Source organism: Cynara cardunculus (genome assembly GCF_001531365.2).
Source record: "Cynara cardunculus var. scolymus isolate 2C chromosome LG 5, CcrdV1, whole genome shotgun sequence".
NCBI classification, from domain to species: domain Eukaryota; kingdom Viridiplantae; phylum Streptophyta; class Magnoliopsida; order Asterales; family Asteraceae; genus Cynara; species Cynara cardunculus.
In genome coordinates, this window is record NC_037532.1 from 16,269,277 (window position 1) to 16,296,499 (window position 27,223).

Consider the following 27,223-nt stretch of genomic DNA (forward strand, 5'->3'; position numbering starts at 1 on the left):
TCTGACAATAGAACAATTTAATAAGGAAATTCAAGAGAAATTTGTAGAAGAAAAAGATGAAATAGAAATCGACGGCGCTTTCTTTATTGAATTGAAAATTACAAACTCTCAAAAACCCTAATCGACTCTCATGAGATGTATCTGAATCTATGTGTTTACAATAAATTTTCTATTTGTTCTTATATATATTTTTCTCTACCTGAAACACTACTTATATAGGCAGAAATCCATGATAATCTGAATAAGATAAACATTATCCAAAATAGGATTAGCCTTATCCAGAATAGGATTCTAAATATTTTCGTCTAAAGGACCAGAGGATAGACCGACCAGAGATGCTTTGGTCCTCCAGAGGCTCTGGTCAATACAACCAGAGGCTCTGGTGTCTCTTACAGAGGCTCTGGTGTCTCTTACAGAGGCTCTAGTTCAAGTGTCTTCACAGAGGCTCTGGTTCTTCTCACAGAGGCTCTGGTTCTTCTTACAGAGGCTCTGTTCGTCCATACTTGGTCAATTTAGCACAGAGGCGGGTCTTCTTCCAGACTTAGACGTTTTGGCACAACAGCATCTTCAGATGTTCCATTCTTAGCCCCGATTGCTTAATAAAACTTTTTGAGATAATTATTAGGATCAATTTGATGCTAACACTCACCTATTTGATGATAACAAAACGACATAAAGAAAGTTGTCTTATCAAAAAACAGTAAGAAAAAGTTACATATAAAGTACATGTTCTTTTTTACTATTTTGGGATCTTTTTCAGTGAATCAGTCTTTGCTTGAGAATTTTCCTTAAGTTATATCTAAGAGAAAATTACAAGTCTGGAAACTGAAACTGAAAGTTTATTCACTGACTTATAGATTGTCAGTGAATGTAAAAAATAAGACTAGAACTCATAGACTTGTGTCCCTATTACTTTTTTCAGGGATCTTTTTCAGTGAAGTACATGAAATACTCATTTTATTATCATTGGTAATATTACAAGTAGTTCAGTACATGTCTAATGCTTACAGACTAGAAGATTTAATCACTGAAAGTAGACATAGTACGATAGATTTACAAGGAAAAGTGAAATGTTATTACAAAGAGAAACTATTCTAGAACACTTAGATCTATGTATCTAGGTACATCTTCACCAAGGTTTCTTCGGCGTATGCATTCCCTTTGTATCTTCAGATCCACGACTTTTCCAGGCATGCTATCATCTATCCAGAGCAAGAGGTACACCAAATGACCCATTGCATATAGATGTAGCTCTGACATTCTCTGAAATCTGACTTCACCTTCATGGTCAAGGAATATAACTCCTAACTCAGGTTTAAAATGCACAGCACTGGTTGTATAGGGACCCTTATCTGGCAAGTCAAGATTCAGCATAGAADTGYCTRTRCTCTGATGACCCTTCAGGACTTCATCTAAGGAGAACCTTGTTTCATGTTCGTTCCTTAGGAATGGTCCATCATTAGGATCAGAGAGCTTGAGTTTCTTCTTCCCACCTTTCTTTAGAGAGGGTCTGTCAGGGACTACGACATACCTGGGCATCCATTTGATGAGATCATTGATGGTATCCTCGATAATCACCTTATGTCTTGAGTTGGATCGCTGAATGGCTTGGCTGATCTCCATCCATTTGTTGTATCCATATCGTCCAAGGTAGGAAGGGTACTCGGTGATGGCATCGAGATTGTCCCTGGTGATGAGCATTGAGACCAGTGTTCCACCGTCTTTTGAACGTCCGCTGATGCTGACGCTGATAACCGGGCGGGGACTGACTCTCTTCTTCAGCTTTGCTTCGCTCCATCGCTTGTCCTTTTCCACCAGCTTCAGGTTCTTCTCATGCTCAGCTTCTACAATGGAAAAAAGTTTAGCCTGGGCTTGGACAACATTCACCTTCTTGGACTTTCTCTTGGGGAGAATCTTCGCAGCTAGTGACTTGGTCAGCTTTAAGCTGTTTTCAGTTTGCTTCTTTTGAAGCTCTAGCTCTTCTTCAGCCCGTAATGCCTCGAGTCTTTCAGCTTCAGAAAGGAAGTCGAACTCACCACCACTAGAGGTACGAACATGAATTTTTACTCTAGTCTGGTCGAGTGACTCCTTTAGCTGAGTCATCTGCTAGTCGATGCGAGCACTGGAGACAGGGTTTTCAGGGACCCACTCCAGTCGACCGCAGGTGGTTGATGGAATTCGAAGTTGATATTTTGAAGTGATTACTACCTAAGAGGTAGAATCTTCAAATAAGGGTTGTTGAGGGATATTAAACAATACCTTCAGCTTCCCTTCTTCAGCGACCACTTTGCCTTTCGAATTGGGGTCCTGGTTCTTTGATGGAGCAGACTCTCCTTCCCTTTGCTCCCCCTAGGATGCAGAATCCCTGAGGGTGACTCCCTTGGTGGTGGTTGTTAGCTTCTGATACTTGATGGTAAATTCATCTTCATCATCATCGTCATCGTCACCATGTAGGTCACTTCCGGAGTCTGGGATGGTAGATTCATCATCTTCATCATCATCATCACCAGCAACGGTGATGGAAGGAGCATCATCCCTAGGGATGGCATCAACTACCTCAGCTGTAACAGTTTCAGTGGTCGAGATTACAGAAGCAGCAACCGCTTCAGCTCTAGGAGCTTCAGCTTCAGCTTCAACTACAACAGATGCTGGAGCAGCAGCAGCAGGATCAGGAGCAGCAGCAGCATCAAATGGTCTAGCAGCGTTGGACCTCATATCCCCCTCTTTGGCTAAGACTTAAGAGTATAAGCCAGAGAGTTCATCCAAGCATTGATGCTGGAGAACCATCATATCCTCTAGCCTTGACAAAGCACTTGCTAGAGTTGTCGTTGCCTCACGCGTCTCATTAAGCTGAGCGCGATCATCGGCAGAGAAAGAAGGTGGGATCATTGGAGCTGGTTGACGGACAGCATCTAGGATCTACTGAAAAAGTCCGGTCTGCTGAATGGCGAGAGCATGAGCATCATCAGCCCTACTGAGAGAACAGCAATGGCGTCAGTGTTGGCTCGAACAGCTTCTTGGAGAGTCAAGAGGTGACTCTGAACTTCTTGAACATCCACTTGGAGAGCTGAGAGGTTCACATCAGTTTCAGCCTTGCAGGGCATCTCTTGGTGAACTTCAGTTACCCTGGAAAGAAAGGAATCAAGAGCGGGGAGGAGGAGTTTGATGTCAGATGCCATATCATAGTCATCATCAATCTCTTCATCCTCTCCAACTTCTTTCTCGCCCCCGTCATCTTCCTCTTCTTCAGCATCTGGCTGATGCATAGAAGAAGGACTTGCAAGAGAGGAAGTGTGAGCAATAAAGGGCTCGAGGTTAGTAGAAATGAAGGGGTAGGAAGATGGAATACCTGAGGGGCCATCAATGACATCGAAAGGATTGTCACTGGTGTGAGCAAAGATGTCCTCGAAAGGATGGTCATCTGTATGCTGAGGAGCATCGAGAGGAGCACCCTTAGGTCTAGTGGTGTGTGTCTCAGTATCAGGGAGGACAATCGTTAATAGATCATCGACACGTGTAAAGACCAAAGAAGGAGGAGAAGAGAAAATGATTGAGAAGAGACGTGGGTGTTCAGCGGTGGCGGCGCTGATATTCACACCTTCAGTGATTTGGGTCACTGAGGCGGTTGGGGTAGGTGCAACCGATACGACAGTGATGGGAGGAATCACTGAAGAGCTAGGAGGGTTAGCTAAAGATGCCTTGGGGTTAAGGCTAGTTTCAATAGCTGAAACCTGTCGAGAGGCTACAGCTAGAGACGTGGCTATCCCCTTTTTGGCCTTCTTGGCTCTCTAAGAAGAACCAAGAGTTGGTTGAGAGGGTCGTTTTGAAGAGGTTTTGGTGGATGGGCTAGACTCGGGGGGTTTACCCTTGTCCTGACCACCTGAGAAGATGTAGTGATGGACACAATAGAAGTTAGTGCCACATCACTGTTTCTCAGCTTATGATCCAAAATCCTGGATCCAAGCTTGGAAACCTGGAGGTTACCTTCCGTGGAGTAATGATCTCCAAAGATCTTCGCAAAGACCATCGAAAGGAACCTGGTGTAAGGCACCACCGTTTCTTGATGGCGCTTGTTCAGCTTGAGCACCAGGTCATCAAAAATGACCGCAACATAATTTATATTGCGATGCTGAATCGCAGATATGCCTATGGTCAAGGCGATCCTAAAGACCTGGTCCTGACCTCCAGTCTTTCCACCCATGCACTGGATGAAGTGAGAGAACATGTACTGCCAGACAGCTGATATCCTGTTCTTCTCGATCTTTGACAAGGACTTCATGGGAGCATTTGAGTCCTTCTTCATTGGCCATTGATAGCCAATGGCATCGAGACACTCAATGATCTCGGCCGTTATGAGTTCGCTGTCGTAGGGGCCTTTGGGAAGGCGAAGAGCTGTCCTCAAGGTGTTCATGCCAAACTTCACTTCCATGTGGTTGAATGTGAAGTTGACCTGTTCAACTTGTCTTCCAGGCTTGACCTCGACATCGACGACCTCAGTAGTGAACCAGAACTGCTGGAGAAGTTCTTTCACCATGATGGGTTCATGGTTGAGTGCGAAGCCTAGCAACGACTGTTTGAGGAAGTCGGCCGCTTCTTGGTAGTCCATCTTTGAAGAGGGAATATCCAACAAGGCAATGTGGTTGTTGGCCATGAAGGATACCTCGTCAAGAGAAAAGTTAACGTTCTTGGCTGCCATTTGTTTTTAATAATAAGATAAAACAGGTTGTCAGTAAAACCAAGATTGTTTTGGAGAAGAATATAGAAAAGTTTTTGATTCAATAAAAACTTCTTTTGAAAAATCCTTAAAGAAGATTAGGGTTTTTCAAGTAGAATGTGTATACTGAAATAAGATTATAACCAAGTAAGAGTTGCTTAAATAATCTTTGTTGTTTAATGTTTTAAGAGAACAAGTTTCTTAAACAGATTAGACAAATTTCTTAGAAGAAGAAGATAAAGAAAAGAGATATTGACCTTAAGGATTTAGATAGTAAGGTCGAGAGATTCTTGAAGATTTAAGAGAGTTCTTGCTATGGAAAAATTCTTGCAGAGGTTCGTCTAAGAATTTTGAAAGCGTAAAGAGAAAAATGGAAAAGAAGTCTCATATTTATAAGTAGGAGGAGAGAGAGAGAAGGAATATGAGAGAGTGAAAAGACAATGGTTGGGGAAAGTGGCCATGATGGAAAATGGCACGTTCTCATCCATGATTGGATGACATTAAATGAAGTAGCGTAATGACGGTACCTTTTTGCGCGTCTCAAAGCGTTGCGCATAGGAAATAGAGAATGTCGTTATTAAGACGGTTCATTAACTATTTTCTTTTAAAAATGAAGGGTTTTTAAAAGAACGAAGATGAAAGACTTCAGTGAGGGTTTTAAGACATCAGTGTCAGTGATAAGAGAATCACTTAAACTGGCATTTAAAAACATTTGAAACACTAATCGAAAAGGTTCAATGATCATTTTTTATTTTTAAGAGAATAAGTATAAAGATATACTTATATATGTTCAGTGATAAGGAGATCAATGAAACCAACTTTTAAAACTTTAGTCACTGAAGAAGAAAAACTTCAGTGAAGGTTTTAAGTCGAAGAAAAGAGAAGAGTAATCATACCTTAGAGAGAATAGATATATTTATTCAAAAGTTCAGTGTTAGAAATAGAGCACTGAATCATTTCACTTACTAAGTGATGTTTAATACCTGAAGATTAGTCTTCAGTGTTTAACATCCCCAATTTGTTGATCAAGATGTTGAACCTTGTCTCATCAAGAGGCTTGGTGAAAAGGTCAGAGAGTTGATACTCAGTTGGAACAAAGTGAAGTTCAATATCACCATTCATAACATGATCTCTAATAAAATGATATCGGATCTCAATATGTTTGGTCTTGGAGTGAAGTACAGGGTTGTTTGCAATTGCAATAGCAGTAGTGCTATCATAATAGATAGGAACCTTTGAAAACTGAAGATCGTAGTCCATCAGCTGGTTTTTCATCCAAAGAATTTGGGCACAACAACTACCAGCGGCTACGTATTCAGCTTCAGTTGTTGATGTGGACACTGAGTTTTGCTTTTTGCTTGTCCAGCTCACCAACTTTCCACCTAGAAGCTGACAGCCTCCAGTGGTGTTTTTCCTATCAATTTGCAACCTGCAAAATCACTATCTGAATAACCGATTAGGTCAAAACCTGAACCTTTAGGGTACCAAAGACCCATGTAAGGAGTTCCCTAAAGATATCTAAATATGCGTTTGATATCAATCAGATGGGATTCCTTTGGTTCAGCTTGATATCTTGCACATAAGCATGTGGAGTACACGATATCGGGTCGACTAGCTGTTAGTTACAGCAGGGAGCCGATCATTCCTCTATAAACAGTAACATTTACAGGCTTTCCATTTGGATCCTTGTTGAGAGAGAGTGGAGGAGCCATTGGAGTCTCCATAGATGAATTGTTGGATAGATCAAACTTCTTCAGCATGTCACGAACATACTTACTTTGATTGATAAAGATACCTTTATCTGATTGTTTGATCTGGAGACCTAAAAAGAATGTTAGTTCTCCCATCATGCTCATCTAATATTCTTTCTTCGTGCGATCAGTGAACCGAAAACATAAAGAGGGATTAGTGAAACCAAATATAATATCATCGACATAAATTTGGACTAGAATGATGTGACCCTTAACTTTCCTAAGAAATAAGGTCTGGTCAATCTTTCCACGAGAGAATTTCTCAGAGATGAGAAATGAGGAAAGGGTATCATACCAGGCACGAAGAGCCTGTTTTAACCCATAAAGAGCTTTATCCAACCTGTAGACATGGTTTGGATACTTAGGTTCAAGAAACCCTGGAGGTTGTTCAACATAAACTTCCTCTTGAAGTTTCCCATTTAGGAAAGAGCTCTTTACATCCATTTGGTAGACTTTGAAGTCTCTATGGGCAGCAAAGGCTAGAAATAGTCGAATTGCTTCAAGTCTAGCCACTGGTACGAAGGTCTCATCATAGTCGATCCCTTCTTCTTGTCTATAACCATGAGCAACAAGTCGAGCCTTGTTACGGGTAACCACACCATCTTCATCCAACTTATTGCGATAAACCCATTTGGTGCCTATCACTGATTTGTCAGATGGACGTGGAACAAGGTACCAGACTTTGTTCCTATCAAACTCAATGAGCTCCTCTTGAATTGGATAGTCTTTTGTCCATCGCTGAGCCGGTAGAGAAATTTCATCTGAGTAAGTGAGTTCAGGAACAGAAGATGAGGCTTCAGCTGCAGTATCTTCAGCAATAGGAACTATCGTGAAAGGAGCCTCAGATTCAGCGACTGAAACGAGTTTAGATATTGAAGGCATTTCATTCACTGATTGATCAGTGTTTGAAGTAGAAGGAGGAACATAGCTAATGGGCACGACAGCGATCTTTGAAGAAGATGTGTTGGAGTGACTAGCTGTAACTGGAATGTGAGTGGATCATCTTCAGCTTCAGGAGATTCAGTGTTGAGAGGAGCACTGTAAGAAGCTTCAGGTTGTCCATAGTGAGAGAACATCCAGTTTTCTAATTCATCTTCATCATTTAAGATGGTTTTGAATTAGCTGATTGAGATTCGTCAAAGGTGACATGAATAGATTCTTCTATCGCCTGTCTTCGTTTGTTGAATACTCTAAAGACTTTGGACACTGAAGAATATCCAAAAAAGATTCCTTCATCAGCTTTGGGATCGAACTTTCCAAGTTGGTCGCGATTGTTGAGAATGTAACAAGTACAACCAAATATATGAAAAAAATTTATAGAAGGTTATCTTCCATGAAAAAGTTCATAGGTTGTATTCTTGAATCTTTTTACGATCAGCGATAGATTTTGAGTGAAACAAGCGGTGTTGACAGGTTCAGCCCAGAATTGAGTAGGGAGATGGGATTCGTTGAGCATTGATCGAGCAACCTCAATGATTGTTCGATTTCCTCTTTCAGCGACCCCATTCTGCTGAGGAGTCCTCACTAAAGAAAAATTGTGAGAGATTCTCTTGTCCTCAAAGAAGTTATCCATAGTACCGTTTTTGAATTCAGTGCCATGGTCACTTCTAATAGATCGTACCTTGACGTTGTTGAGTACTTCTATTTTCTTGATAAACGAAATGATTTCTTCAGGTGCTTCATCTTTGGATCTGAGAAAGAAGACCCAAGTGTACCTGGCATACTCATCAACAATGACAAGTGTAAACTTCTTTCCAGCTAAGGATTGCACGTTGGGTGGACCAAAGAGATTCATATGCAATAGCTGAAGAGGTGCAGTCACTAAGGAGATTTGGTTAGACTTAAAGCTAGCTCTTGTCTGTTTTCCTTTTTCATAAGCTGAGCAAAGAGATTCCTTTGCAAAAGAATGTTGAGGAAGACCAGTGACAAGATCATTTCTTGACAGCTCGCTGAGTGTCTTGAAGTTGAGATGAGACAGCCGTTTGTGCCATAGCCAGTTAATGTCTGACGAGGCTTTAGAGAAGAAGCAGTTGTTCTCAGTGAGAGAGGAATCATATTGATGATATATACATTCTCTAGGCGAGAACCGGTTAAGGTAACCTTATCATCTTTGTCAAGAAAGTGAAATGAATTCTTCGAGAATCTTACTATGTAGTCTTTATCACACAGCTGACTGATGCTAAGAAGATTGTGCTTCAATCCTTCAACATATGCAACACGTTTGAACATTGTTACGCCATTGGTTAATATACCAAAACCTCTGGTATATCCTCTTCCGTTACCTCCAAAGGTTACGGAAGGTCCTCTTTCTTCCTTGAAATGAGTTAGCAGGGATTTGTCTCCAGTCATATGTCTTAAACATCCGCTATCAAGATACCATATACCTTTGACGTCCTGCACAAGGAAGCAATTTAAGAATTCTATTGGGGTCCAGCTTTGTTAGAGGCATCATCCATTGGTGCTGTAGAATCAGCATCAGTAGATGGCATCACTAAACCTGAAGAGGTTTGAGTGGAGAGAGGAACAACCTCTAACACTACTAAAGTAGTTTCCGTGGAAGTCTTGAAGTGGCTTCAGTGGTAGGAACTACAACGTCTGATACTGAAGACTTGTCAGCAGAAGTTGTCTTCGCTGAGCCTGAAGAAGAGGCTCCAGCGGTTTGCTTCACTTTGGTTGCTTTTGCAGCCTTAGTGGATGATTTCTCCTTGGTTGATTTCTCAGCCTTGGCTACTTTCTTGCCCTTAGCTGGTGAACCAGCCTTGGCAGCTGAAGGACACTTGCTGGCAATATGTGTTTTCTCACCACAGTGTTTGCACTTTCTAAAGCTAAAGATAGATTTAGGGCCAGGAAGTATCAGATTAGAAGAGGGACCAGCTCCAAGGATTCCCTTTTCATCGGTTCTAGGAGGAACCTTTGAGGCTTTGGATTCCTTAGGTGAAAAGTTCACCTTGAGCTGAGACTTGGATTTCTGAGAGGGTTCAGATTTCCTAGTCCCTGAAGAAGAAGAAGAAGCTCTACAAGCTGAAGATATAGACCTTGATCTATTAGACTTGTTTGACTTCTTAGGAAGGGGTGCTATGACAATGGATTTACCTTTGTCTTTGCAACCAGAACTGGAAGGAGTTCCTTCAAGATGACTCTTAGTAAAAGAAGAGTGAGAGGAAGAAGTGTTAGGAATAGAAGAGATGAAGGTGCCAAATTTAAGCATGGACCTATCTGTAGCACATTCTTCCTGGTCATAGGAAAATCCTAGACCAGTCGTTATCTTGGCGGGGATATGAGCGTTGATGATCTCAGAGGCTTTGAGAGAAGCTTTACACCGCCCTTCAGTGGTAGCTTTCTTAGCCTTAAGTTCAGCGATTGCTCGCTCACGCTCAGCGATAGCCTTTTCGCATTCAACGGTGATGGCTTGGTTTACAATGACCTGATCCTTAAGATTTTCTTCAACAAAGGTCAGCTCTTTGATCTTAGAATGGAAAATCTTCAATTGTTCTTGACGATCAACATTAAGCATTTCTGTTTTAGATTTGCCATTGAGGGCATTGTAAAGATCAACCGTCAATGTATCTAGTGCGGATAGGGTAGAAGAAGAAGATGGTGCATTCAGGAAACATACCTGAGTAGTAGAAGAGGTAGATGGCTCAGAAGAAGTAGATGCTTCGGAAGAATCTTCATCTGCATCTTTGGCCATCAAGCAAAGATAGGGTTTGTATCTTCCTCGTCAAAAGATGGTTCATCGGATGAGTCAGCCCAGTCATGCTCTTCAGCGACAAGGCCCTTAGCCTTTCGCTGGTTGTTCTTCACCTTCATGTACTTCTCCTTCAGTTTTAAGTACTTTTCATCCTTAGTCCTGAAGGAGGATGCGGTTTTGGAAGATGGCATCGCAACTTTCTTCGATCTGCATTCACCTGCAAAATGTCCAGACTGGTGACAATTGTAGCAGACAGCTGAAGCCTTGTCTATTCTTTCAGACTTTGGCTTTTCCCTGATGGGTAGCTGAGGAGATCTACGGTAGTTACTTTTGCTGGCGAACCTCCTGGAAAATTTAGTCAAGAGGGCCAGGGATTCATCAAAATCTGCTAGATCAGATTTTGAAATATCCTCATAGATAGAAGAGTCTATCTCTGTAACAACAACAGGAGGAAGAGAAGAAATAAAGGGGGTAGAAGGGGTTTCAGTTGAAGAAGCTTTAGAGATCAAAGCTAAAAAAGAGCTTTTCATTTCTCTGGAATCTTTGACTAGATTTCTCTTCAGTTGACGAGATTGCTCATGGTTAAGCAGAATTCCGTAGAGAGTAGAGAGAGAAAGAGTGTACATGTCATTGGATATCTTAAGACATATGGAAAAGGTGTCCCAAGACTCAGGAAGACATTCCATAAACTTAGTTAAAGTTTCAGAATTGGAATATTCCCTGCCTACAGCCCTTAGATCAATAAGGAGACAATTAAAACATTGATGTATTTCAGACAACGTTTCAGACTTTCGACAGAGAAAGCTTTCGTACTGCCTTACTAATTGATCTTTCTAGTTTCTTGAACTTGAGCGGTTCCTTCATATTGAACACAAAGTGTGTCCCACTTGGATTTAGAAGTTTTGAGCTTCATCACAGAGTGATAAATCTTGCCAGAAAGAGACATATCTATTATAGACCTAGCGCGAGTGTCTATAGCTATTTTCTTCTTGTCTTCATCACTCTACTGATGAGGAAGCTTTAGAATCTGTCGTTCAGGAATCGCGGCAGTCGTAGCTGTTGCTGGAACAGCCGGAGCAATAGAAAAAGGTACATATGGTCCATTTTCTATGTAATGTGAAATTTTAAGATCCATACCTTCAAGAAAGAGGGACATCCGGTTCTTCCATAGACTAAAGTTGTCACGGACGAACCGGGGAGGTTTGGCAAGAGAGTCATTATCTTTTGTGTGTGTGTGTTTGTAATTTGCAAATCCATTTAAAAGCAATAAAGTTATCTAGAGAAGGAGATAAACTAATACAGAAAAACAATTAAACAACTTAGAAAAGAGACAACACTGCTCTGATACCACTTGTTAGTCCTTTGAGGGTCTACAAGGTAAGTAAAACAGTTTGTAGAAGGGGGGGGTGAATACAAACACAATATTTTCAAATTTAAAATATATATTGATAGAAAAGATCAATACAAATTTTACAAGTTGCGGAAAGATAAGGTAAGAAAACCTATATAAACAATCTTTGGTTACACACAGAATCTTAGCAAATGAGAAAAGAAATGATGTAAAGAAAAGTTCTTTTACTCAAGATAGAATGCTCAAAGTAAGAATTAGGTTATGAGAGTGAGTTGCGTGCATTCTGCATGGAGAAGAAACACTTCTATTTATACCCAATGCATTAAATGTTCATTTAATGCAATATGGTAGGGTTAGAGTACGTGCCAAGCCTTAAGAGGAATGCTTGTACTTTGCTATAGTAAGTAGTACAAAAAGGACTATTCATGAACAGACATCCTTACCTAAAGTTGGTGGGGCAATAGAGTCGACTAGTCGGCTACGTACCGTACTAACTATTAGTAAGGGTATGGTTTTGTTCTTTGTGTGCATAAGGACAAGACAACAACAATCGTGCTAAGCAAACTTCCATTTGATCGCTGAATGTTGGAATAACCTGGAGGTCTCTTTAGTATTCGTTGAGGCTTGAGCAGTCTTCACATATATGTAGACAGACTTGTAATCACTGAGTACCGCTTCAGATCACGTACTCGCCAATCTCTAATCTTCAGTTTCAGTCTTCGACATTAGCTGAAGATTCTTTGGTGTGAGTGTTCTTCTTGAATTATTGATGTCACTGATTGAATTACAATACAAGTTCTTCAGCGATCACTGAACAGACTCAATGATGATCGCTGGAACTGAAAAGACAGAAACATAAATACAACGTATAAGTGAAAAGGGATTATCATCAAATCACTAAGAGATATGATCAACACAAGTTACCTTTGTGTTTTTACTCTTAAAGACCCTCATTAAGTTGCATATAGTCCTAATTTCTACATTCTTTCTAAGCAACAAATAGGATAGTGGGAACAAGTTAAGCCATTGGCCTTTATAGTCTGATGGTTCTTTATTTCTTTAGTTTCTCAATGCTTGGAATCCAAATGTGATTACTTATCTGCAGTTTAATGTGATAATTGCATTTGGAAATTGGAACAGAGTCTCTTGAAGGAAATCTGCCTTGTATGTTTGATTTTGGCAAAATAATTAGTTCATGTTGTGGGATTTGTAAAAGATTTATTGAATTTAGATCGTTAGGATAATGGGCTTACTTGAACATAGGTTAATTGTGGCATCTAATGTTGATGTATTTGTGGTTATAGATGATGAAGCAAAGGCACAAGGTGGAGAGGAAGTCGAACATTGGAGAAGAAGTTGGAGAAGGTGAACCCGAAGCTAGCACCAATGAACAAGAAGGTTGGGATGATTCATGGGTTATCATCTCTAGCTAACATTATGTCTTTTGGTAGTCTTGCAATGCATTCATGGTATTTTGCAAGAAAAATTGATCTTTAGATCCATCTCATCCCATGGTTGTTATGTTGACAATGACAAATAATGTACCATTTTCCTAGCATTGACACCCTATATTAATTGTTGTACAAGGAAGGTTTAATAGTGTTTTAAATCGTTTGCAATGGCTGCATTACAACTTCTGCTAGGTGTGAAGTGTTCTTAATGTATCGGTGGTTGTATATTTGCGTAAAAAGATAGTTTTCATGATGATGAAATCAAAATGGGTAGGCATCAAGGTTGTGAATAAATAAAGTTTGTCATATATCTCCAAGAAAGGCATATGATGAATATTGGTTTTTTTTCTAAAGCAACGATATTAAGACCGTTAACTATCGAGATTGAGAAACACATGTGGAGTCGTTTAAATATATTGGATTTTAAATTGTCACACAATTTTTTTCATTGATAGATTGTAATTGGAACCATAACTCTTATTTATTCAAATTGTATTAATATGTAAAGACCAAGTGTAAGTTATATCATCGTTAAAATATCCTCTCACAAAACCACTGAAGCTTCAAAATTGTTAAATTTCATGGCTTCCGCCGTATTGTACAGGTACACAACTAGTATAATTATAATTATAATGGGGATAAATCATCATATACATCTTAGTGGCGAACTTACGTTGAGAAAGGTGGGGGAAAGGCCCCCACTCAAATGTCAATTTTTTTAAAAACACTCTAGAATTTTTTTTCACTCTTATGTCCTAGTTTCCTCATTCATTTTCAACGGTTTTCTTAGTGGTCCAGTCCATTTTGATAAAATCCTCCACTCCCTCGATTGACAGTTGTTCTTTCGTATATTGTTTCCGCTAGTTCTTGCAATCATTATCATACTAAAATAATACTTTGGTTGATTTTGTTAAATATCTCAATTTCTTGTTCTTTAGTTTAAAAGATAAATCAATTCAGCTGATGTTAATTTTATATATGTTCAAACAAATTCATGTAGAAGGACATTATATAAATTAAACAATAGTAGAATTTGGTATTTGATTAACCGATATGGTAAAAAAATAATCGAAATTTACCTTATTCGTCTAACCAAACCTTTTAATCTGCAAACCGAATAACCCGAAACCGTTTTGGGTTGGATGAGTTATTCGGTTTCAAATCTTGTTATACCCCTAGAGTCCCAGTCACCTAAGTTTCCAGATTCGTCATTGAACGTTGATGCACATTATGAAAGACTTCCAATGAAATGAATTACAAACTTGATATCTATTTTATTAAATGTTACAAAATCAACCGATTACCTACCAAAATGAATCACAATAATTTTTTTTAAACTTTATTACATTCATGGGAAAACACATTTTAAAACTTAGGTGTCATTTACTAAACATTTACTCGCTTAACAGTAAAATTTAACTCTACCACTTACTTACTGGATAAAAATTTAGTCGATAAAAACTTATTATATACAACAATTTACCTGGTAAGCACTAAACAACACTATTGGTCCTTTTCTCACTGTCATTGAATAAGGGGGTGTTTGGGATTGCTTATTTGAAACAAGTTATGCTTTTCTACAAAAACACTTATCAACTTATTATAAGTCAACAGAGTTTAACTTCTTTAAAAACTTCTTATTACCGATTTGGCATCGGTATAAGTTGTTTATCCAAACACTAAAAAATACTTATTACCGATACTACACCAAAATAAATCAATAAGTTATTTTTATAAGCAATCCAAACACCATATCTTTTTTATAAACCGTTAAAGCTTTTAGATAAACGGCTGATTCATTGCATTATGATACGTTATTTCCCCAAATCATCCAAAATGTAGCTTGTTTCCACTGAGAGCAACACGAAACATGTCAGGTGAGGTGCCGGCGGAGTGTGATCGGGTTTACCAGGCGTTGCTGCAGTGCCACCGCCGTGTCCCTAACGGTCCACCTCGTGACGCCGCCTGCCGCCACTTGAACCGTTCACTTGCTGAATGCATGATTTCCTTCATCTGCCCTGAGGAATCAGCCGCCGTACGCACCCTTTGTGGCAATAAAGGAACCGCCCTCAAGCGATCTCAATGCCAACAAGCCCAGATCTCCCTTGCCACCTGCATCTCGTGTCATCAAGATCCATCTTAATGTTTTAAAACCCTAATTCCCAACTTTCGCTGTCATTGATTCATGCCGGTTGAGGGAAGAGGAAGGAGAATTTTCATTGGTTTTGTGGCGTATTTGTAAGTATTCTCTGCCCTCCGTTTCATCATTACTTATATCAACCTTCTGTATATCAATTGATGGCAGTCCTATATGCATCTTGCCCTAATTTCTATGCTATAATCATATTGAGTTCATAATATCTTTGATGTAGTCTTCTAAATTATAACCATATATATTAATCGAGATAGTTAAGATGAAGACAAGTACATGACGTTTCTCTCTTCTTTTATGTTAAAGAATCTACGATGAAATGATATAAATACTAGAGCTTATGTGTATGTAATGTTCTAAGTTTGCACCGAATAATCACATTCAACAATGTTAAATGCTCTTCTCCAAGGATCAAAAGAAGCTTTTAAGAATTTGATGATGGATTAACTGGTTTTGAGTTTGTTTTCTAATATGTGTTTATGCTTGTTAATTAGTCTTAGGTTTCTAGAGGCCTTTAGAATAATTATATCAAAGTTTCAAAAGCTGCAAAGGGGGAGCAAGAATGGAAGTTACAGTGCAAAGTGTGGAAGTCTGTTTCAGACATGTTAATGTGTGTGCAATTGTGCATGTTGTTTTTCATGAATGTTAACCAAATCGAACTTGAAAGTTGAAATCATGCTTAAAATCTAGAGATCATAATCGAGATCGTGATATCATCCTTTGTGCAACCTTGACTAACATGATTTGGAAATCAAAATTAAGAGTAATATGGAGAAAATCAAACTCATGAATGATGAAATATCATTAATAATGTCCGGAGAGTTGCTGAATCTACCTGCGATCTCTGCCGTGTATAAACTAAACCAAACGAACCCAGTGTATCACACTGGAAGCAGGGTCTGGGAAGGGTAGGATCTGCGCAGACCTTACCTCTTCCCTTAGATCTCTGCCTTGCCTAATCCAAAGCAAACAAACCCAATTTATCCTACCTGGAAGTAGGGTTTGGGGAGGATAGGTTGTACTTAGACCTTACCTCTACCTCCAAGGGTAGAGAGGTCGTTTTCGTGAAGAACTCCGGATTGACTTTATATCAAACCAATGTTTGTTCTTTGATGCTCGAAGCTTGAAGCCAACACCACTGACCTTTTAGGGTTCTGCAGGACTTTTACTACTTCACATATACATCACACAATGTCTTGTGTCTAGAATTTAGCCCATATCTCTTAAGGATTCATGAGATACAACAATTACCCAACTATTTTGAAGTGAAACTAGCATCTATGTACTTTTGGGCGTCAAAGCTACTTGTAGAAGCAGAGGTTTTATTACCTTCTAGGGAGTCTTGTAGAAGCTCTCCAAAGATCCCTTTTTTTGGAGAAATTTCTAGTTCCGTTTCTAGTCTTAGTCTTCCTTTCTTTCTCCTTTTTTTCCTAGTTGTTTAGCCTTTTCAGGCAAGCTTTCTTTTTCACACACATTTTTTGCAAGCCGGGGGTCTTCCTGGTAACAGTCTCCTTACCCTCTGGGGTAGAGGATGTTGGATTTAACAGAACACACAAACTGTTTTCTTTTATTTCATGACGATCAAACTATTACATGACACCAAAGACAAACATATATACACCGCCAAGGGACACACCTCTTGACCAACAGACGTGACCCTAAATGAGCAGGAATGACAGTTAAATAACTGTCACACCTTTCCAAAATAACTAACTGACAATTAACTAACTTAACTACCAACGGCCAACGATATTAACGGTCAACTAACCATAACTAGCTTAGTATTTTAACACACCCCCTTAAGCTAGGAATGGTTTGGCACCCAAGTTTTTTCTTGATAATCGTGAAGTTTCCAATATGTGGAACCACAAAACTCAATCCTGACTTCCCCATTTGATACCAATTCTCTTATGAAATGGAATTTGATCCTGATATGCTTGCTCTTACCATGGAATACATGATTCTTAGTAAGAGCAATAACAGATCGATTGTCACAGAATATTGTTGTTGGCTCCTTCTGGATATGTTCCAATTCTTCTAAAATGGCTCTAAGCCAAAGGGTTGATGTAACACCCCTGAAACTCACATTGCATACAACATATAATTCATACAGAGAATACGTGTTCAATCCCACAAAGGTCCAAAGTACAAGAACTAAATTACAAATTACACAATCCAAAAATTCCAAAATACATGCTCTTGTACTACATATCATCCTAATATCAAAATACATCCATTGATCTTCATATAGCTAAGCCTATAGGGAAACAATTCACATTTTCCCCTTTCCCTTGCTATCATTATATTCTGCATTTCCTGCAACACATATTTGAAAACACAAAATGAGGGTTAGACCTAAAGGTCTAGTGAGATCCCTTTTTTCCATGTAATTGCAGGGTGATAACCACCAAAACATTATTCAAATAAGTTATTTCTCATAAAGAAGTATAAATCCACATTCTGCCTGCGTCCATCGAATCTCTGGTTTTAAATACCAGACTTAGAAAATATTTCAAAAGATAGCAGGACCAGAGCTCCGCTGGTTCCTCTACCAAAGCTTCTGGTTAGGCCAACCAGAATCTCTTACTTAAGTAAAATCCCCAAAACGTGTATAGACCAACACCATAGATAATAAAATAGTTTTCCCAAGTACAAAAACACGTTTTAAATGGATCTTGTATAACCAGAGCTCTGGTTCTACTAGCCAGAGCTTCTGGCTCAAAATGCAAGACCAACTAGAGGCCTTCTGGTTCAACGCGTAGGCCAACCAGAGCCCCTCTGGTCTGTCTTTGTTTGTATGAAAAGTTTCTAAGTGTAAAATCTTTGAAAATTCTTTTAAAGTATAAATTTTGACATAGAGCTCTTATCTAATAGATACAAAGCCTCTGGTTTAACTAAAACTTTAGTAAAACACTTGTATAAATCTCAAATCATCATCCAGAACCCTCTGGTTCTACTATGAGGACCAACTAGAGCCCCTCTAGTTCCTTTCAAGGAACAACCAGAGCCTCTCTGGTTCCTCTTAAAGAAAACACTTGTTCCAAAACAGAGTTTATCCAAAACCATTGGCCATAGGCCAAGTTTTCCCCTTCTCAATAAAATCAATACTATCATTTCTAATAAGAACAACATCTCCGAGTCCTCAAATTACAAAGAAGTAAGAACTCAAATCTATTGTAGTCTCAAGAGACATAATAGAAAGAGTTATAATAATTCCACACACAAATGCCACCCTTATATCCAAAGGTACACCTCTCCTTGATATGCGATCCTTATAACCGAAGGTACACCTCTGTTTGATATGTCACCCTTATCCCATGGTACACCTCTCCTTGATATGCCACCCTTATTTCTTTATCAAAATCTATGGATTAGTTCCAAACGAAGACAGACCGAAGTCACAACCGTCTTGATGAAACAACCTCCATAGTTTTATCCACAAAATCTATAGATTAATCCCAAACGAAGACAGACCAAAGTCACAACCGTCTTGAAGGAATATCCTCTATAGTTTTTAACCAATAATGGTTTCAAAACAGTTTTGTCTTAAAACTTTGAAACATAAGAGAACAACCAGCTCTTTTCGACATCATTTCCAAACTCGAAATCTCCTTTAAATCCTTAAAATAGGATATCATCCATAAACTGTTTTTAAGAAGCCAAATCTTCTTTATCTTTCCAAAACAGTTTCCAAATCTAAGATCATAAACACGTATTTATAAACTGTTAGAAAACAGTTTTACCAATCTTTTCCCAAATATCAAACTATCAAAACCCAACAGTTTAAATAACATCATATAAGGTCTTAGTATCAAAGACTCACCTTACTAAGCACAAACTTGAAGATTTAAACGCACTGCAGTTTCTTTCAATAAACACCGATTTCCTTAATCCCTTTTGAACACTAGATCTTCTCAAGAACAATTTCCACCGCCACACACTCTTTTTCTCTCAAAATTCCTCCAAAAGTAAGATAAGATAGGATCTTATCTCTTAATCTTCTTTTTATACCTCCTTAACAAAGGCGGTGGTAGATTTATTCATATAAAACTCTTTGGGCAGTGGGTTTTAATATTTTAAAATCTACTCTTTCTTAACCATGAAGGTCACCCTCCTTCTCAAATAAAATATTACTAAACCGGTTAAGCATTTTATCCAATCAACATGTAATTCAATTTATGTGCACACACATGTGAACATCTACGTATGCATGCACAGTATCACCTTTTTCACATATACGCATACTATCCATGCATTTAATTAAATAACATGCATGTCATCACGTATTTCACATATATTCACATAAAGGTTACCTTAACCGACGTTGTCTGGAACCCGGTTATAACAGTTGACAACCTGCAACAGATAGGGACATGTACTTTGCTTCAGTTGAAGACAAAGCTACCACACTTTGCTTCTTTGTCTGCCAAGACACTGCTCCACTTCCCAGATGGAACACCAGATGGAACACATAGCCAGCAGTATTCCTCCCATTGTCCATGCTACCACCATAGTCACTATCACTGTATCCAGTTAGTTTGAAGTTTTCCATCCTTGAATACACGATGCCATGATCCAAAGTTCCTTTGACATATTTGAGGATCCTCTTCCTTGCTTCCCAGTGGCTTCTTTTAGGTACTTCCATGTACCTACTTATGATACTGACTGAAAAAACAATGTCTGGTCTCGTGGCAGTCAGGTACATCAGACTGCCCACCATGCTTCTATATATATTGGCATCTATAAACTCTTCCTCATCATCTTTATGTAATTTGAGTCCAAATTCCATAGGAATGATAGGAGTAGCTGTCCCAAATTGAATTTATCCAAAAGATTTTGAGCATACCTTTGCTGAGATGTTTTGATACCTTCCTCATCTTGCTTTACTTCAATTCCCAAAAAATAATGTAGAAGGCCCATATCAGTCATCTCAAATTCATTCTTCATACTTTCCGTGAAGTCTTTTATTAGCTTTTGTGAGTTGCCTGTAAATACTAAGGGACTGTTTACCAAATTTTTTATTAAGTCTTGTATGTATAAATTTGTCTGTCTAGATAAATGGGTGTTTTTGTTTACTTTTTTTATCTGAACCAACAGTCTGAATAACATAAATGACCGATTTATCCCCCAATATTAATTATTTGAACATCAAAACAAAAAATCATAAAGAGGTTGATGATGGGGTGTCTCATTTGGGAAGGAGGCCATGCTTTAAATAAGGGGAAGGGGTGTCATTTTTGTGGCTGAATGAGGACAACACACCATTTCTATCTGTGCGATTAAGCCATGTTCTGTGCGAATAAGCCCTAAGTAAACAACCCAAACGAGCTGTGCGAATAAGCCAGATAGACCAATAAGCCTAATTAAGCCGCAAGTAAACAGCCCCTAAGTCATTTACATATATGCATATCATGAGAATCATACCTTCAACCTTTTGAGTGAAAAGAGTATGTCCCCATGAACATTTGTTGAAGTCGTTTGTAACAAAATAATTTTCAATTCGGCTGACTAACTCCAATGGATTTATGTCCATTTAGGAGACTGACTAATTCCCAAATATTATTCTTCATGATGGATTCTATCTCCTTATTCATGGCATCTCTCCATTTTGCATCTTGGTAGGCTTCCTTAAATGTCACAGGGTCTGCATCAGAAAATAAAACAAAATCTACAGCATCATTGAAATCCAAGCTTCTTGGATATTGTAGATGTCCCTCAGACTCTTGTATCCTCTTTTAGGAGGACTTTCAGTGAAGATTTTAAGGGAATTTGAGTTTTCTGTGTTTTGAGGCATGTTAGGGGTATCTTGATTGTGTGAATCATGGTCAATCTGTTATGTACCTTCATCCTTTTGAAATTGATCTTCTTCCAGAATCTGTGTAGTGTTGATAGCTTGGTTTGATGGATCATTCCATCCTTTCCCCTCTTCAAAGATGACATCCCTGCTTATGATGGTTTTCCTAGTGATGGGATTATAAAGTTTATAGGCTTTGGACTTGTCACTATATCCTATGAATATAGTTTTTTCAGACTTATCATCTAGTTTGGTCCTTTTTTGTTAAGGTATGTGCACATAGGCTATGCATCCAAAAGTTCTTAGATGGCCTACAGTTGGCTTGTAGCAACTCCATGCTTCCTGTGGTGTTATGTTGGATAGACCTTTTATAGTAGTTCTATTCAACAAATAACAAGCACAAGCCACATCTTCTGCCCAAAAGGAATGGTCCAAGTTCTTGCCTCTTAACATGCTTTTAGCTTCTCAATTAAGGTTCTATTAAGCCTTTCTGCTACCCCATTCTGCTGGGGGGTATATCTAGTTGTTAGTTGATGGTGAATGCCATTTTCCTTCAAAAAATCAATAAAGTAAGCAGAGTGCCAAAGTTGTATTCCCCAACCCCGTTTGATCTAAGAGATTTGATCAGATTACCACTTTGCTTTCAACATTTGCTTTAAAGTTTTTGAAATAGTCAAAGACTTCAGATTTTTTTTAGAAAATATACCCACAATTTCCTACTAAAGTCATCAATAAAAGTGAGTATGTACCTGTTTCCACCTATGGAAAGAGTTTTCATGGGTCCACACACATCTGTGTGGACAAGCTCAAGAGATTTTGTGGCTCTCCATGCTCCTTCTTGTGGGAATGATTCTCTTGCTTGCTTTCCAACCATGCAACTTTCACATATCTCATCAATCTTGTTTATGGCAGGCATTCCCTTCACTAAGTTATGTCTTTGCCTATAGCTTAGGTACCCAAGATTTGCATGACCAAATCTATGGTGCCATAACAGGGAATTTTGTTTTTTAGATAGGTGGAAAGAAAGAAATTGTCCTCTTTAAAACCTATAGGGAACATTTTGTTTCCTGTCATGTTGATTTTCCCTATTAAGGGCCGTTTACCAAACACTTATCCGGTAAGTGCTTACCGGTAAAATTTAATACTAAGATTTACTTACCAGGTAAGATTTTAGTCCACCAAAACGGTATCATATGCAACAATTTACCAGGTAAGCTCTTACCGTAGTAAGAGTCGTCGCCCTCACTTATCGGGTAAGACTCTTGGTCCTTGTCTCGCTCTTACCAGGTAAGAATTTTGGTTCTCTCCATATTCATTGATAAGGTAATGTGACTTGGTGTTCACTTACCCGAGGAAGCTTTTGGTAAACGTCCCCTTAGGCCTCCATATTGATCCTTAACATCACAAGACTCACCTTTGAATTGTAGTTCATACCCCTTTTGTAGTAGCGGCCCTACACTTAGCAGGTTGTGCTTCAAGCCAGGGACATAATACGCACTTCTATGGATATATTGTTAACATATATAAAACCATATCGATGTAAAAGTGAAAAGTCTTACATGCTCTCCTTATTTTGTGTTCTTTTTGCATCCAACAATCAAAAAGTGTGTAATCTTGCCCCATGGCAAGGGGGAAATTGTGTGCAGACTCAGACTCTTGGCATGTTATTACCTTGTTTATTTTCCTTGCACATCGGCTTTGATTATCTTTTTGCAAGCTGAGGGTCTTCATGGAAACAGTCAATCTACTCTATGGGCTAGTTAGGTAGAGGTCAGGTCTATGTACAATCCCCACCCCCACCCCCACCCCCGGGTGGGATATATTGGGCTCTTTTTCGGTATGGTTTATTTGTTGTAAGCCCGGGGTCTTAATAGAAACAGTTGCTCTACTCTCTAGGGGTAGAGGTCAGGCCTGCTTATAGTCCCCTACCCCCAATATATTGGGCTCTTTTCGTATGGTTTCTTTTGATGGACCTGTTGCTGTTGCTGTTGCTGTTGCTGTTGCTGTTGCTGTTGCTGTTGCTGATAAAAGCGGCCTTATAACATGGTTTTGCAGTGCAACAACAAATTTCGTGGCTACTCATTGAAAAACTTTTGCGTGCCAATTCTGTTGAAATTGTTTGAAGTTGGAGCCTATCGCTGATGTCCTAAAAATCATCTATCATCCACGAATGACATAAATGAGGTAAAGATGTCTGTTGTATGACCGCTGTTCTTGCTTTCTTTCCTTCAATTCCCAATGTCTTTACTAAATTGGCATTATATTTATGATTATTTCCATCTTCCAACAATCTGAACGTACGGCTCAGCCCCCATCCCATCACCCCCGCCCGGTTTTTTGGATGCCCTGGGTGGAGAGTAAAAAAAGCCCCTAATCCAAGAAACATATAACACATATTTTTAAGAGGTTTGAAACCGAGTGGGACTCTTGTACAAATTTAGAAAAAAATCAAATAATGAGCCTACTAAACTTTATTTGACTGTTGGACTGTGTTGCCTTGGGCCACCGCCCTCTTCTCCCAGCTCTAGGGCCACCCCTGCCCCCGGGTGTACTCGGAGGGGGTCTTCTCTACACTGTTTCATGGGCATGATGCTGCAGTAGACTCGGCCTGCCCAGTCCGTTAGAAAAGCGGCTTCGATGAACATTTTCGAAAAAATATAGGGGTGCATGGAGCGGTCAATTAAGATTAATGTACAGTGAGGGGGCGACGTAAAGAAAAAGAGGCAAGCCTCCCTGCCCCATTTATATTTTTATATTAGTAAGTATTTAGTAATTTATTTTATAAAAAATATTTATTGACAGATAAAAACTATTAACAGTTGTACACACTTCGTCAATGTTTTTCTAAAAATGTTTTGTAAATTTCTCTACCGAAAGTTCTTATTTTTATTATCTTAATATTTTGTTAGGTGGTCTGATATTTGATTTTCGTTGAGAGCAATTGTTGTGAAACTCTTTTTGTACATGTGTATATATTAAGTTCTATTGAAAATTATGTATTTTTAATAATTTTATGGTGTTTGGTTGGTTTTTCATTTAGTCATATATGGATAAAGTCGTTTGTGTAGACTAATCTGTTCTATAGATTGGAAATGTTTTTGTTTGGGAGGGTTTTTCCGTGGATGGATGAGCATGTTCTTGAATTGGGAGGGATAAGTTTGGCAAAAAAAAAAAAAAACTTGGCTTTCTGCATACTTACTAGATAAACCTCATTAAGTCACTAGGTACAAGTGATTTATGAAGACCATAGATCAATAATTCAGTACATACAAGAAGAGGGTGTTTTGAATAGTATGCGTAGACAAGTCTTTGTATGAGTTGGAAAACGTATTTTACCAAGTATATTTTACGTGCATGATGCCTAACAATGTCGTTCAAGTGATGATATGATGGATTCTTTTTGCAAATGAATCAATGATATTCATCGAATTCATTCAATTGATGATTTGATAGATCTTTTTGCATACGAATTGATGATATCCAACAAATTCATTTTAGTGATGATTTGATGGATCTTTTTGCAAATGTATCACCCGTTTCAACATTTAAAGACAAAGATGGTAAGTTAACCGGTATTTTACAAACCGTTGAGAAAGAAATGTTAGTATAACAAACATATAATCGATAGATATAACCGAGGTAAAAAGAGATTAGCTAAGGGGTTGTTTGCTAAATACAAGATGATTTAGTGCGACATTATTAAGTAGTTAGAATGGTTAAGAGACTTTATATGCTTTAGTGTCAAATAGAAAATGATTGTTTGGAGACTGTTCTAGATCAAAAGTCCCAATGACATTTTACCTCCAATCTTGAAGATTGAATAAAAATTAACACTTGCCAAAAGTTATAAATGAAATTTCTAATTGAAAAGTAGAAAATAATTAATGGTCCAAGCCGATACATAATATCATATCAATTTAAGCAAATATAACAATAGTTGTTCAAGTTTTGACATAACAAAACATCCCACGAAATGGAAGTTCAAACACAATATGTTCGAATTTGAAGCATTTAAACTTTGAAGGAAGAAGGTGTGGCATATAAGCCTTGGGGAGCATCATTATTCAATAGCAAAGACATGTAGACTTTGAAGGAACAAGCTGGTTCTTTGTGTAACATCACAAAGTTAAGTTTAAAAAACTAGCAAGTTGTGGCATATAGACTTTGAAGCTTAAGCAACAATGAAGTTTTTATAGTGCGCACATCCTTGGCATCTTCCTGACTTTGCAACTTTTACATAAATGAGAAATTGATCGATAAATGGGAGGGACAACGGTGGGAACAAACATAGGTCGGAGCTCGACACCCATAATTTGATGATAAGAACGACTAATATATGAATGGGAATTGAACGGAAACATAGAGGAAACAACCAACTTGGTAACTCTTGTTGCTCCGTCCTCATCACAAACTTGACTTTTGTTGTGGTACCACTTCTAATACCAAGTCTACAACTTGTCTTTGAGCATATGTGATGCAATTGTTGAACTTCTTTCGGACATTACATATCGAACAATTTGCATGCAATAGATTGATGGACATTTGAACTTCGTCCTGAACTTCACACTATGGTACAAATTTTAAACCTGATTTGGTGCTTCATAATGATAGTATTCATATGGACTTTGAAACATCAACAATGGAGTTTGAATCGTGAAATACCAAACCCGAAAATAAAAGAAACATCAAGCCTGTTTGAATCGACGAAGATTTTTTAGGAATACCAAACCCAAATCATGAAATACCAAATAACGACCCTGTTTGAATTGATGAAATCGGTGAGGGGGAGAAACCTGGAGTGACTGGCGAGGCAATTGTTGTTGTTGCCTCCTCCGTGTGAGAGAAAGGAGAAATCGTGAATGGGGAGAGAGGCGAGAATGGAGAGGGAGATAGAGGGGATCTGAATGGAATGGGGGATGGATTGGGGATTGAGCGTATCATACCAGGCGTTTTGGAAAACCTGCCAAACAACAGTATGGTGACGTTTGTTTTTTAAGAGGGGTGAAAGTCTGAACTCTTATTTCACTTCTGATCAATAATAGGTGGTGCTGAAGTCTGAAATCTGAATCAATAATATATATATATATATATATATATATATATATATATATATATATATATAGGGTCAATGTTAACCAAAGTTTTTATGTTAACTTTGTTAACCGATATTGACCATTCAATCTTTCAATAAACGGTTGTGATTAATCATGATAAAAACTTATTTTTTTTAAATTTAAAATTTCATAAAGATAAGTGAACAAAGTTGAAAAGGGTATTTAGGTAAAAAAAAATTATGTAACTCCCATATCATTAATTGAGAGTTACAAAATCAAAAAATTCTATGATTTTTGTTAATTTATTTTTGTTAACGTAAGAACCATATGAACATAAATATATATATGAACCATTGTGTCAAATACGAGCAAAAAATTGACATATATATGAACTTGAACTGCATAACATTTATGAACACATTTATGAACCCCGACGCTATGAACACCGGGTGCAAACACTTATACAAATATAAAGATTTGGTATCAAGCTTAAAAGATAACACTTGTGTTCACTTGTGTTCATATGATAGAAGTAACATGAACACAATGGTTCATGATTCATAAAAGTCGATAATATGACAATACGAAAATGGGTTGTGCATGTACTTCCATTTGAACATGTGAATTAGGTACGTATTAATAATTAAAAAAAAAGTTATCAACGCAATATGAACTACAAAAAATACAACTCATCATAATGAATATAATTTCGATCGAGTCTAATAAAATATTAATCCATTACCAAGACATTCGCTTTGGTTAATTTCTTCACTTCCCGAACTCAAACTCCAATTGCCACCATAAACCATTTTAATCTTCTCAATGTTGTCGATTTTTTTTCTAATGCATTTATTCTTAACAACTTGAACGATAACAAATATTTTACTACCGTGTTTCCTCTACAAATCAAAAACTCATAAAACAATAAAAATGGAAGATCAAGATTAAAAAATAAATAAAAATATCAATATTATAAATGCATATTTTTAGAAATTTTATGATTTTGTAACTCCTCTTTAATGGTATGGGAGTTATATAGCAAATGAAATTACTCAATTACCCTTGACATTAAATTGTTAATACGATTTGATTGACATGGCATTAAATTGTTAACCTAATAGAAGAATGGATTGTGATTGGTTGACATGGTTTGCAAAGTTAACACAAAAACTTTGGTTAACATTTAATCTTGTACCTATAAAATATATATATATATATATATATATATATAGTTTGTTTCAAATACAACATGTTGTATTTGTACA

General features: G+C 38.0%; 1 protein-coding gene and 1 pseudogene across 1 annotated transcript; both read left to right on the forward strand.

Annotated features, from left to right (window-relative positions):
* Window positions 1–13,138, forward strand: part of LOC112512861 — a 16,440-nt pseudogene extending 3,302 nt beyond the window's left edge.
* Window positions 13,139–14,811: 1,673 nt separating this feature from the next.
* LOC112513415 lies at window positions 14,812–23,855 on the forward strand. Its single transcript, XM_025119670.1, has 2 exons — window positions 14,812–15,196; window positions 22,960–23,855. Exon 1 carries the CDS (start codon window positions 14,829–14,831, stop codon window positions 15,099–15,101), a length of 273 nt encoding a protein of 90 aa, XP_024975438.1. The 5' UTR covers window positions 14,812–14,828; the 3' UTR covers window positions 15,102–15,196; window positions 22,960–23,855.
* Window positions 23,856–27,223: the final 3,368 nt, after the last annotated feature.

Coding starts and splice junctions, on each gene's coding strand:
- LOC112513415 (XM_025119670.1), top strand. CDS start 14,829: ATGTCAGGTGAGGTGCCGGCGGAGTGTGATCGGGTTTACCAGGCGTTG.